This window comes from Leopardus geoffroyi, chromosome C1 (assembly GCF_018350155.1).
Source record: "Leopardus geoffroyi isolate Oge1 chromosome C1, O.geoffroyi_Oge1_pat1.0, whole genome shotgun sequence".
NCBI lineage: Eukaryota > Metazoa > Chordata > Mammalia > Carnivora > Felidae > Leopardus > Leopardus geoffroyi.
In genome coordinates this window covers 166,935,954-166,949,856 of record NC_059328.1, presented here as the reverse complement: position 1 = coordinate 166,949,856, position 13,903 = coordinate 166,935,954, and the positions used below count along the sequence as shown (strand labels likewise).

The 13,903-nt window shown below is 36.1% G+C and overlaps 1 protein-coding gene across 3 annotated transcripts in view; it reads left to right on the top strand.

Moving 5' to 3' along the window:
- The window catches only part of TTN (titin), a 276,655-nt gene that overhangs the window by 145,413 nt on the left and 117,339 nt on the right, over window positions 1-13,903 (top strand). For 2 of the 3 annotated variants that reach the window (XM_045480371.1, XM_045480370.1), the window contains one exon: window positions 12,907-12,987. In XM_045480371.1, the coding sequence (XP_045336327.1) occupies window positions 12,907-12,987 (81 nt within the window). Of the gene's footprint in view, window positions 1-175; window positions 263-1,209; window positions 1,297-1,409; window positions 1,494-1,604; window positions 1,692-1,804; window positions 1,892-1,993; window positions 2,081-2,192; window positions 2,280-2,391; window positions 2,479-2,591; window positions 2,679-2,790; window positions 2,878-2,989; window positions 3,074-3,156; window positions 3,241-3,425; window positions 3,510-3,641; window positions 3,726-3,855; window positions 3,940-4,064; window positions 4,143-4,540; window positions 4,625-5,082; window positions 5,227-5,493; window positions 5,572-5,773; window positions 5,852-6,042; window positions 6,127-7,807; window positions 7,892-8,121; window positions 8,203-8,644; window positions 8,720-9,138; window positions 9,253-10,569; window positions 10,639-12,906; window positions 12,988-13,903 lie in introns of all 3 variants that reach the window. The other variant, XM_045480369.1, reaches the window with a different exon arrangement.

The following is a 13,903-nucleotide window of genomic DNA, read 5'->3' as shown; positions in this document are numbered from 1 at the left end:
AACAACTATAATTTTTGCTAGAAAATTATATATGTAAATACCACAGCATAAAGGTGACATAATTCTAAGGAAAATAAAGTCAGGAGTTAACCAAAATATCTTAGTGTATAATTACATGGTACAGTCACCAATTTTTTTCATCTTTTCTAAACACAAATTACCAATATCTTTGAAGTGCCTGAGGTGCCGCCAAAGAAAGTCATCCCTGAGAAGAAAGTACCTGTGGCTCCTCCTAAAAAGCCAGAAGCTCCACCTGCTAAAGGTATTTATCCTTCCATGTTGTTGGTCACCTGTTCCAGGGGGCTGGGAAAAGTGTGTATAGACATGTCTGCCAGTCCATGAATTGTCTTTGGATAAATGTGTTGTCGGTATTCCACTTTTATAATCTCTTACTAAAAGATACTAATATCTTCAAAGCTCTCGAAGCTCCTAAAGAAGTTTTACCTGAAAAGAAAATATCTGTGGTTGTACCCAAAAAGCCAGAAGCCCCACCTGCTAAAGGTATTTATTCCCACTGCCCTGTTAAGAAGAAAAACTATTGTCTTGTACTCTTCACAATCATTGTAATATAGGCCTTCATCATTCATAAATTCTAAACATTCTAATATCTTTTAAGTTCCTGAAGTTGCTCAAGAAGTTGTCCCAGAAAAGATAATTCCCAGGGCACCACCCAAAATACCAGACGCCCCACCTGTCACAGGCACATATTAGCCCTGACTTTATTTGGAAGAAGAAATATCTCTTCTACTCTTGAGAATAATTTTAGCCTATAGCTCATCATTAACTACTCGTTTAATACTACTAATATCTTTCAAGTGCCTGAAGTTCCTCAAGAAGTTGTTCCAGAACAGAAATTCCCCAGAGTACCACCCAAAAAACCAGAAGCCCCACCGGTTTCAGGTATTTTTCACTCCTATCCTTATCTACAGAAGAAATACCTGTCCTACTCTTGGAAATATTTTTAGTCCACTGTCTTCATTAATCTAAATGTAAAACTACTAATATCTTTTAAGTGCCTGAAGCTCTTCAAGAAGTTGTCCCTGAAAAGAAAGCACCAGTGGTGCCTCCTAAAAAGCTGGAAGTTGCACCTGTTCCAGGTACTTGTCACTCACCTTAGACTTCAGAAGATATAACCCTTCTGCTTTTGAAAATATTTTGTTTTAGCAGTCTCATAACTCCTAAGGGTAATTTTTACTAATATCTCTTAAGTGCCCGAGGCTCCCAAAGAAGTTGTCCCTGAAAAGAAAGTGGCTGTGGCGCCTCCTAAAAAGCCCGAAGTCCCACCACCCGTTAAAGGTACTTGTCACCAACCTTGGGCTTATAAAGACACCACTCTTCTGCTCTTGAAAATATCTTGTTCCAATGGTCTTCATAAACAACTAAATGTAATTTTGCTAATATCTTTTAAGTGCCCGAGGCTCCCAAAGAAGTTGTCCCTGAAAAGAAAGTGGCTGTGGCGCCTCCTAAAAAGCCCGAAATCCCACCTGTTAAAGGTATTTGTCACCAACCTTAGGCTTAAAAAGACCAACTCTTCCGCTCTTAAAAATACCTTATTCCAGTGGTCTTCATAACTCCTAATTGTAATTTTACTAATATCTTCTAAGTGCGTGAAGTTCCTCAAGAAATTGTTCCTGAAAAGAAAGCACCAGTAGTGCCTCCTAAAAAGGCTGAAGTCCCATCACCTGTTAAAGGTACTTGTCACCAACCTTAGGCTTATAAAGACACCACTCTTCTGCTCTTGAAAATATCTTGTTCCAATGGTCTTCACAAACAACTAAATGTAATTTTACTAATATCTTTTAAGTGCCTGAAGTTCCTCAGGAAATTGTCCCTGAAAAGAAAGCACCAGTGGTGCCTCCTAAAAAGCCTGAAGTCCCACCACCTGTTAAAGGTATTTGTCACCGACCTTAGGCATCACTCTTCTGCTCTTGAAAATATCCTGTTCCAATGGTCTTCATAACAACTAATTGTAATTTTGCTAATATCTATTAAGTGCCCGAGGCTCCCAAAGAAGTTGTCCCTGAAAAGAAAGTAGCTGTGGCGCCTCCTAAAAAGCCCGAAGTCCCACCACCCGTTAAAGGTACTTGTCACCAACCTTGGGCTTATAAAGACACCACTCTTCTGCTCTTGAAAATATCTTGTTCCAATGGTCTTCATAACAACTAAATGTAATTTTGCTAATATCTTTTAAGTGCCCGAGGCTCCCAAAGAAGTTGTCCCTGAAAAGAAAGTGGTTGTGGTGCCTCCTGAAAAGCCCGAAGTCCCACCACCTGTTAAAGGTACTTGTCACCAACCTTGAGCTTATAAAGACACCACTCTTCTGCTCTTGAAAATATCTTGTTCCATTGGTCTTCATAACTCCTAAGTGAAATTTTGCTAATATCTTTTAAGTGCCCGAGGCTCCCAAAGAAGTTGTCCCTGAAAAGAAAGTGGTTGTGGCGCCTCCTAAAAAGCCTGAAGTCCCACCACCTGTTAAAGGTACTTGTCACCGATCTTAGGCTTATAAAGACACCACTCTTCTGCTCTTGAAAATATCTTGTTCCAATGGTCTTCACAAACAACTAAATGTAATTTTACTAATATCTTTTAAGTGCCCGAGGCTCCCAAAGAAGTTGTCCCTGAAAAGAAAGTGGCTGTGGCGCCTCCTAAAAAGCCTGAAGTCCCACCACCCGTTAAAGGTACTTGTCACCGATCTTAGGCTTATAAAGACACCACTCTTCTGCTCTTGAAAATATCTTGTTCCAATGTCTTCATAAACAACTAAATGTAATTTTGCTAATATCTTTTAAGTGCCCGAGGCTCCCAAAGAAGTTGTCCCTGAAAAGAAAGTGGCTGTGGCGCCTCCTAAAAAGCCCGAAGTCCCACCACCCGTTAAAGGTACTTGTCACCAACCTTGGGCTTATAAAGACACCACTCTTCTGCTCTTGAAAATATCTTGTTCCAATGGTCTTCATAACAACTAAATGTAATTTTGCTAATATCTTTTAAGTGCCCGAGGCTCCCAAAGAAGTTGTCCCTGAAAAGAAAGTGGCTGTAGCACCTCCTAAAAAGCCTGAAGTCCCACCAGCCAAAGGTAGTCACCCCCATGCCACTGTGTTTGATACTGTCCACTTGCCTCTACTCTGTCTAATCATGAAAATACTAATATCTTTAAAGTACCCGAGGTGCCGAAGGCAGTTGTTCCGGAAAAGAAGGTGCCTGAAGTTATTCCTCCAAAACCAGAAAGTCTGCCTCCTGCAGGTAATAATCAAACTGTCAAAACCTATATATATAAATATATACACACGTGTATGTGTGTGTGTGTATATATGTATATATGTATTTTTTAAAGAACACTGTTTTCTTAGTGTTGTAAAAATCTTTTTGTAAAACAATTCATATGCTTTAGTCAATTCTTGCATTAAAGTGAGCTTGTGTCTTTAAAGTGTACGAGGAGCCTGAGGAAATTGCCCTGGAAGAGCCTCCAGCTGAAGTTGTGGAAGAGCCAGAGCCTGCTGCTCCCCCAAAAGGTACTTGGCCAGCTAGATTGCCTTAGCCAATTTTCCACCCCTCTCGCCCTGAAGATGCTGGACATTTTGAGCTTTTGTCTCATTTCTCATCTATCTTCACTGAGTCTAAAAAATAAATTCTAATATCTTTAGTGACAGTGCCACCCAAGAAACCTGTCCCAGAAAAGAAACCACCTGCTGTCGTTGCCAAAAAACCTGAACCACCACCAGTGAAAGGTATTTCTCACTGCCACTAACCTCCTACAGAAAAATGTCTGTCTTTAAAGTGTTGGGTTCCACTGCTATAGTTAATGGTTTCCATATGTCATTGAAACTATGAGCTAAAAATGACTAATATCTTTTAAAGTGCCCAAGGTACCCAAGGAAGTTGTTCCTGAAAAGAAGGTGCCTCTAGTGGTTCCCAAAAAACCAGAAGTCCCACCTGCCAAAGGTACATGTCTACCATTTGATGGAGAATAAAAACCTCGAACTCTTAAAAAGTATTTTGTTCTATGTAAACGTGATGAATGTTTACTAGCGACTTTTCCTAATGTTAAAATACTAATATCTTTAAAGTGCCCGAAGTTCCAAAAGAAGTTGTTCCAGAAAAGAAAGTTGCTGTTCCCAAGAAGCCGGAAGTCCCACCACCCAAAGGTACATGTCACTAATGAGACTCTGCAGAAAACACTTGCTCTTTGTTTTAAAAGTCACTTATTATAGTAAACCCTGTTGTTTGTCAAAACTAATATTCATAATTACAAACCTGCCATTCTGGGTTTTTAGGGTTTAAATGTTCTTAAATAACACCATTGTTTAAAAAAAAAGAATTGACGCATCTATTCTGAGCATTGGAAGAGTTTTTGTTAATCTTAATAGGCCACTCTTTTCCTCCCTGCTTTGTGTGGATCTCAGAACAAATTACTGGCCTTGTAAATTTTGTCCTTGGATTTGTCTCTGGGTTATTTGACCTAGATATGAACTAGAGGTGGTATAAATTCCATGTACTGTACTTCTCAACTACCTAGAAGTAAAATTAACTAATATCTTTAAAGTGCCAGAGGTACCAAAGAAACCTGTCTTAGAAGAGGAACCAGCCATTCCTGTTCCTGAGAGAGTAGAGTCTCCTCCTCCAGAAGGTACACATAAGACCATTAATGAGCTTGCCGCTCATGACAATTGCTAATTTAAGCCTTGTTCCTTTTTTTCTAATCTAGTATCTCTTGGTCATTTTCTATCCTTTAGTTATTTGTCTTAATTATTCTTAATTAGCTCTGATTTGGGTTATCAATCAGAAACATCTACATAGGGCATCATAGGCATCATAAGCTATATGAAAATTTCTCTCGTATGCACAGAAAGGAGGACAGAACTGTGACTATAAATGACATTAAATACCAAAAGGGCTTTTTCAAACATTCAGATAATAGAAACAGAAGTCAGTGCAAATGAGATAGATTTCATCTTCACAAAAATAAGAGAAGATATTAATTGAAACATGGAAAGAAATCAAGGTTACTAGTTCTTATGTTCAGTGTCTTGTGCATTTTAGAATATTGTTCCACGCATGGAATTAAAATTAACTATATTTTTTAAGTCTATGAAGAACCTGAGGAAATTGCTCCTGAAGAGGAAGAGCCAGTTCCTGTTGTGGAAGAGGAAGAGCCAGTTCCTGTTGTGGAAGAGGAGGAACCAGTTCCTGTTGTGGAAGAGGAGGAACCAGAAGCACCACCACCAACAGGTACAAGGCAGGATCCTGTACTAAGAAAATACATCCTTTGATTTTTATATCGATTGTATATCTTCTTTAAGATAAAATTCCAGTCTTCTATCTTCTTATTTGAAATTTGACTTCACTGGCAAAACCGGAAGTCATTTGCACACCAAAAGCTATAGAATTTTACAATATGCCTACCAAAGGAATAGGTGTGATCTTCTTCATTCATTCATTAACGTTAAGCCTTTCATTGTAATCATTTGACTCTAAAAGAAATTATTATCCTTCAAGTGCCTGAAGAACCAAAGAAGGTTGTTCCAGAGAAGAAAGTTCCTGTTATCAAGAAACCAGAAGCTCCACCTCCTAAAGGTACTTATAGTAAAAGAAATCAATATTTGCTTCTTTTCTGTGTGCTGTCTAAATGTGACACTCTTTCTTTATTACGTATTGTGTTGTATTCTGTGTGTAACTGTTATCTAAATGTTGGTGTGTTGGACAGACTCATCAAATTAATGTGTACATATTGCATCTTGAAATTTTATATTATTAAATGCTACTAATATCTTTAAAGTACCTGAGATGGCAAAGAAAGTTGTCCCAGTGAAGAAAGTTCCAACTGTTAAGAAGCCAGAAATACCAGCAGCTAAAGGTATTCATGTCATCATTGATATTATTTTTATAAAGTAATTTGATATCTGTCCTTGTTGCATAACTAAGGACAAGAATGTCCTGATTTTGTTCAGTAATTTTAATGTCGTTGCATTAACTATAGATTCTTTATTCTTAACATGTAAAATGTTTTCAAAAATCTTTTTACAAATAAAACTAATATCTTCAAAGTGCCTGAGGTGCCCAAGAAACTTGTTCCAGTAAAGAAGGAACCTGTACCTGTTACCAAAAAACCAGAAGTCCTGCCAGAAAAAGGTACCTACCGTGAAGAAACAATATCTATTTCTCTGAATCACATCTGAGCATTTTAGTAATAGTGCCCAGAGCAAAACATACCGATGTTTTTGCAAAACCACTTTTCCCAGGTAAAAAGGGGAAAGTAATAAGGGCAAAGAGAAAAAATGAGACAGATAAGCAGGAAAACAAACATAAGGAGATTCAGTGGTGCTATGACGTGGTCCATGTGGTAGAAAAAGACCTCCACTGATTGAAGGTGTAGAACAGCTCAATCGAGCATATTTTGTTGAACGTCTTATAACTAACAAAACAGTGTACTAGAAAAAAAGAAAATAAGATCTGATCCTGTCTTCAAGCACCTTAACTGCAGTGAGAAGAAAGCACAGCAATAACACCTATCGAGAGAGGAAGTGACCACAACTACAGAGTATAAGGGGTTACAGAAGCACAGAGCGAGGGAGATCAACTTCAGGCAGAGAGGCATCAGGGAAAGCTGTATGAAAGAAATAGCATTTTATGTTTTGATGGATTTTTACATTGTAGTCATTGAGCAAATGGTTTTCTAGGCAAAGGGAAGATTTCAAAAAATATTTTTAACGTTTATTTATTTTTGAGATGGGACGGGAGGGGCAGAGAGAGAGAGCGGGGGGTGGGGGGGAGAGACACAGAATCCAAAACAGGCTCCAGGCTCTGAGCTGTCAGCACAGAGCCTGCAGCAGGGCTCCAACCCATGAACCGTGAGATCATGACCTGAGCCAAAGTCAGACGCTTAACCGACTAAGCCACCCAGGCACCCCTAGGCAAAGGGAAGATTTTATCAAAAGACACAGAGGTAGAAGAGTATAGGAAGTTCAAGGGCTGTCACATAAATTAGTGCAATTTGAGGATGGATTGGTTGTGGTGTATCTTGAAAGACAGACTGGATATAAAGCTGAGAGTCATATTTTGGAGTTCTTTGAATGTCCCTATGAGATGTGTCCTCTATTCTGCAGGCAACAGGAAGCCTCAAAGGCTTTGAAGCAGGTGTACCAATTAGTAAGAGCTGGGCTTCAGAAAAATAACTGGCAGTAGTTCCAGCTACTGGAAGACAGTGATAATAGTAAAGAGCCACTGCAGTTCATTAAGGTCATTAAGAGTTGGACAAGATTGGTGGTGGTAGAAATGGAAGAAGAGTGAGAGAAATGGGAGATCTAATTGGTGTCTATTATCAAAATAATTAGGGAAATAGAGGAACCCAAGATGATTGTAAGGATTGTAGCTAGATATCCATGAGGTTCATTGGGTCCCTAACTAATATTAGAAGATAATGAATATATTTTTCACTTTTCAAATACTGAAGGTGGAAATATGCATTTGGAGCTTAGGAAAGAGAGCTGGAGATGTAGATCTAGAAATGAGAGGCACAAGAGTTGCGGGTACAGGAGTGACTGCTTAAAGAATGTAGAGCTGATTTGTAAAGGCTTCAGAGTTAGACCAGTGGAGAACACTGACACTTAAGGGTACACAGAGGAAGAGAAGTAAATGAAGAAGGCTGAGAAGACTCGTGTATAAAATTGGAATGTCCAGAAAAGCCATATTCCCCCACAGTCTCTTATAAGATAAAGTGCTTTCCCCTGTATTCTTTGCCTGATGTTTGCAGAATCTTGCACATCTTCTAAATTCTTAATAGTAAAAAAAAAAAAAATCAATGTCTTTAAAGTGCCTCAAGTGCCCAAGGAAATCGTCCCAGAAAAGAAAGTGTCCATTCCTATTCCTGAAGAGCCAGAAGCTCCACCTGTCCAAGGTACATGGCTGCTCTATAAATCTTGGAAAGATGACAGTTGTCTTCATCTTGCTTTGGTTGTAGATGGGTCTTATGTATTTATCTGTTGTCTGTCTTATGTCCTGAAGTTGATATCTTGGGGTCATCTGAAGAATATGTTATTGAGTCTAACTAAGATGATATGTTGTAACTTAGCAGTTACAGGATTCCCTTGTGAATTGAGTCTAAAATATAACACTGTGTTTTTTAAGTTGAAGAGTCTCCTGAGGAAATAATATATGAAGAAAAAGCATCCATAACCATTGGTAGAAAAGTGACTCCCCCTGTCGAAGGTATATATGTGTGTATGTGTATTCATAGGGTGACATTCTTTCTTAAAATTATATACAGAAGCATTCCAGCATATGCTTGCTTCATTTTTCAAATAGTTATACTCCTTTTGAATATAATCTTGAATTTGCTTATTCTTGACAGTAATTGTAAATTCCCAAAGATAGTTTACAAAGCAAAACTGGAATAATTGCATTGGATTCTCAAACAATAACCCCATATCAAATTTTAAGTCATCTCATTTGCTATCAACATACAACAAATAAAGTAGTTAATAGAATGTTTTAGTGTAATAGAAACCTTAACTCTTTTTCTATATAAGTGAATCTGTACGAATTGTATATTTTTGTTTTTGTGACTAAAATCTTTGCAACTGTGTGAAATTTGTATGAGTCTCTGTGAAGAACTTTACAACCTCATATCTTCTGTCAACATTCTTTAAAGAACGTGAAATTCAAAAGTATATTGAGCCTGAAGAACCTGAACCTGAACCACAGCCAGAAGAAATACCGATACAAGGTATTCAATTACTTGGATTATCTTCATCATCATAGACTTCATCTTCATATACATATATATGTTTTATGTTTGTCTGTAAGTCTCTTTGCATCTGTATGTAAGATGCTCTTTTTTAAGTGTGCATTTCATTCATATGTATCCTTGTCATTTGTACTGTTGATCTCATGTCAGTGTGGCATATACGGATACTTCCTTTGTTTTTATTGGTGCCTTTGCTGTATTTCTCATCATCTGTGTACAATGTTGATGTTTTTGTGTTTTATGTGGGATACTGTTTTATGTTTTATGTTGGACACTAATAAGAACTTAAAAAGAAAAGCTTTTATTTCATATATGTTTAAATTTCTACTGAATATACTATGTACACACCTGCTAATTAACATATACATGTACTAACACTCCTGAAATACTCTTTCAAGAACCTGAACCGGAAAAGAAGGTTATTGAGAAACCAAAACTCAAACCAAAGCCTGCAGTACCTCCTCCTGCTCCACCTAAGGAAGATGTGAAGGAGAAAATATTCCAACTTAAAGGTATAAAACGCCACACCAAAATTTTATTAACCTGCTTCAAACTTCTATTCAGTCATCAGAAATAGTGCTTGCAAGAAATGTATTACTTTTAAAAGTGTGTGCTTGCAAACACAATCAGGCTGTGGGAATTGCATAGAGACCTGTGTTTTCTGCTGCCTTTGGGTGCTTTGTCTGGTCATGCCTGACAGAAAGTGTATCATGGTTAGCTTCATCCTGGCGATCTGGATGCAGGCGCTGTCCAACTAACTTTCTTACGGAGAAAGGATTTCCTCGTTTCAAAGTGTGATTGCCATGCATATCTTTGAGATCTTGTGCATTTGGGATGTATAAGAAAACTTTGCATGAAATTTTTAACGTTGCAGTAACAAATTTAAAACTCTGTTCTTAAAGAATTTCACACGCTTTAAAACATACTCTAAATAATATATTTATGGCATTGATAGCTGATATGTGCTCATATACCATCAAAGGAAAGCATATGAATGATAGAAAGTCACTGCTCCCTTACTTTTTTTTTTTCTTTCACAACTTAATAAAAGCCAGTTTGTGTTCTGTAGTGGTCCTCGGTGTAGCCAGAAAGAGTGATTATGAATACATTTGATATCCAACATCTCTTCTCATTGTTAACTTTCCCTTCATTCTTTTTGCATTTAGATATTTCTTTGAACTGATGCAATATTACTTAATTTTTAAAATAACATCTTGAAACACTGAAGTAAACTGGCAAAAGCATATTATTCTTTTAATTGTAATACAGTGTTGTCTTATTTGTAGTGTCATGAGATTTCTCAACCTAAAATAATCTACATATAATCTTAGATGAGCACTTTTCCCATACTCACCTACACGTGTACAAAGCCAGGATATTCCAGAGTAATACTGCTTTTAATGATTCTTGTCCCTCTTCACTCCTCCTGACCAGTAGGGGTAACTTCTGGTATTTTAAGTCAGACATAGAAAATGGGCGCCTTTTAAGACTACCCATCTGTTGATTCATAGTCCATGAAGACGCACACTTAATACACTTCCCTTAATATAAATTTATACTCAAAGGAATATTTCTTCCTCCTGCAAAGAACAAAAATTATCTTCTTTCTCCACCAGACTTGTACTTACAACCCAAGGTCAGGGTAAAGAGGCAATGTTTTCATGGTTAAAGCGCGTCTTGTGTGTTCTTTGGTGGCTGCTGTTGGCTGTTATTAATGCTATTTCGTTGTAAGAAAAGCTTGGTTTTGACTCTTAGAGCACATATTTAAAAATTTGCTTCAGATTAGTCTAAATATACAAATAATAAAATTAAGATCATATTCTTTAAAGCTGTTCCAAAGAAGAAAGTTCCTGAAAAACCTGAAGTTCCAGAAAAAGTGGAGCTTAAACCTCTGAAAGGTATTTCACAGTCTGGGAAATGCATTTATATGCATTATCCCTGCATCTGACTTTTGGCTCTTCCTGTCTTCTAGAATGTTCTTTCTTTCTTTCTTTCTTTCTTTCTTTCTTTCTTTCTTTCTTTCTTTCTTTCTTTTTCTTCTTTCTTTTAAGTAATCAGAGTAATCTCATTTATTTCTTGTATTTTTGTAGCTTTTATGGTCCTGGCTCATGAGTGTTGCTTCCTCTGTCTCCCATCAAATTCATACATTTGTGGATAGATATTGTTTATCTTTGTCTCATCTACATATGTCTTCTTGCATTTTCCTAAACTTAAAAATATCACATTTTACTGACTAGCTGAAATTAGTATCAGGACCCATATTAGGTTAAAATGCAGGGAGTTAATATTAGAAAACTTTGGAATTTCACCTGAACAACAGTATTTTAGCCAGTGTTATAAGCACTAAAAATAAGTCACGCTCTCCTTCTGTATTACTGAGATGATTCATAGAGATTTCCTCAGGCCTTTCCTGTCACTCTCTTGTCACTGACTCCAAGACATTCTTTCAGGTGTACAGATCTCACATTTTAGGGAACATTCTTCATTGCTGCAGGTCATTTTTCAAAATTTATTTCTCTTGACACAGTATTTTCCCTATCTAAACTTAGACCCTAAAGGAAAATAAATGGATCATAAATTTTAGAAAATTTTCTGTTACAAATAAAATTATTAACTTTTCTAGTAAGTATAATGGGTAACAGTGTTCTATTTAAGTAATCAACATATCCAGACCCAGAAACTGAATCTGTTGTTGATTCACTCTGTAATGTTAGAGAAGTCACCCCTCTAAATACACATTTCCTGATTTATAAAATGGGGATTACAAAATAATGTGATAATGGCTGTTAACTAGTGACAAGGAAAAGCCACTCAAACATTCAAATGACATGTAATTACATGTAATAGCTTTAAAAATAATAGCTGCAATGGTGTATTCTGTACCTGAAATGAAATAATATGGAAAAACAAATGCAAAGATGTATTTCCACTATGTCCATCATGTGAGTAAAGGATATTTGCCATCCTTATGTTCATTAGATGTGTGGTTGTCTCTCCAGGTTTGATCAATAAAAATGGTTATACATTGAGAATATTAGTAATCCTAAAATAGTATTGAAAGTCAGCACAATTTATCATGGTTAAAAAAGTTTAATGTTTAAGTGTGAAATTTTACTTAACATACTTGACAGAAAAAAATCATTTAAAATGAAATGCTTACATATTTACCTTTTGTATATTTAAATTTTGTAGTTATGCAAAGTTATCTTCACATTAAAAAAATAAAACTATTTAGTGAATTGCAAATATCTTGTTTAAAGGCACCAAATAGGAAATTTTATAGAAATATCTAAAATTCAGATTTCACATGACTAAATAAATATGGTGTTAAGTGATACAAAATAATGTATTAAATTGATTTTCATTGACATTAGTAGAGACGTAAGGTGGTTCAATAAGCACCCAGTGTTTCTCTTTTTTCCACTCAAGTCTTTGAGGGGGCTAGAGGAGGAGGAGGAGAAACATCATATATGCTGTACATATCTTCGACTGTGCCCAACAGTCACTGAAGATGCAAAATAGAATGAACTTAGACTTGGGTCCCTTTTTAGTCTAAAGACCATTTTTTTATTCATTAAAAAGAACTCCAACACCAGCTCTCAAATTCTATAGTTTTATAATTTTAGGTATTATTTCAAAAAGGAGATCTTGAGAAATGATATTTCTCTTCTGTTAAGAAAATGAGAATGGCCCTTTCCCAACATCAAGGTCATCAGCCAGATCCCGTGGCTTTCTTCTCTTACCAGTGGAGAAGATTGAATATTGACACTAACACTTACCAGTATCATTTTAATGTAATTAATGGTTCGTGAGACACCAATATAGATTTGAACAATCTATAATTGTAGATTGGGGCAAAGATGCTGTCAGGAACCCTATATGTGATCAAAGACTCATAAAGTCAATATACAATAACGTCTTCTACCCTCATTTAAGATGAATATATTTGCTTGTAATAAATGCAGTGGAATTTGTCACAAGGCTATGTAGATGTTTGCAGAGGAAATAACTTGAAGTGTATTATTTGCTTTTAAATTCTGTGATATTTATAGGCAGCAAACGTTATTATGCACTGCCGTTAACTAGTTTTGAAAGAGACCTTTTTCTTGTTGAAATTTACTTTTTATATGAATTCACTTCAAAATTTGAAATCATATTCTTTTAAGTGCCTGGAGTTGAAAAGAAAGTTCGCAAATTACTTCCTGAACCTAAGCCTCAACCAAAGGAAGAAGTTGTTCTCAAAAGCGGTATAGTATTTTTCAACTGTTTTTTTTAGCTTTACGTTGACCAGAAACAGACTTGAAAGCTTACAAAATGTTTCTGTCTCTTGGTCAGATTACCTATTCAGATACCTATTTATCACAATTCATTTATAGTTGCATTGAAAATTAGGAAGGTTATCATTTCCATGTCTTTTTTAAAAGAAGACAGAAATTTTGTAAGCACTCACAGTGTTTTGAAATTTACATGAATAGTCATAACCAAATTGATAATGCTCTAAGCTAATAATAATGACCACAGCTTTCATGTTTGTAATCACATGATGTAGTAAAATACACTAAGCCTATTAAGTACCCCAAATTACAGAGGAACTGTGTAAGCCTAAATTCAGTATTCAGCTTTGAAGTGTAACACAGGACCATCACAACTAATAAGTAACATTTTTAAAAAACTGAACATTTCTTTCTACTAATAAACTACTAAAGAATTGAAAGTAGGATTTTCAGATGAAGAAGTTGTAACATTTTCTTCATGCAGAATTACAGATATCTAGGCCACAGTTCTTTGGCTATCTCCACTTAAGTAAACTTTATACTTATTTAAACACTCCTCGTTATTTTAGAATGTTGAATTATGATTCGAATTTGTTGCTATTTAAACTTATTCATTTTGTGATTTGGTCATTTTTGCAATGGAGTTGTCTCCAAACAACAGATTGGCTATGTACATGGATATAAAGTGACTCTGAGTGTTATTCTAATTAATATAGCAACCTTTGATTTTTTTTTCTTAAAAACAAGCACTTCTAGCATAAATGCTAATTGCCCAGTGCACCAGGTGGCATGCTTTTCATTTTCCTTGCTTTGTGCACTATTTGCATTTGTCTAGCTCAACATCTTCATTAGTTTGTTTGTCTTGGTTTACATATAAACCTTTTTGTCT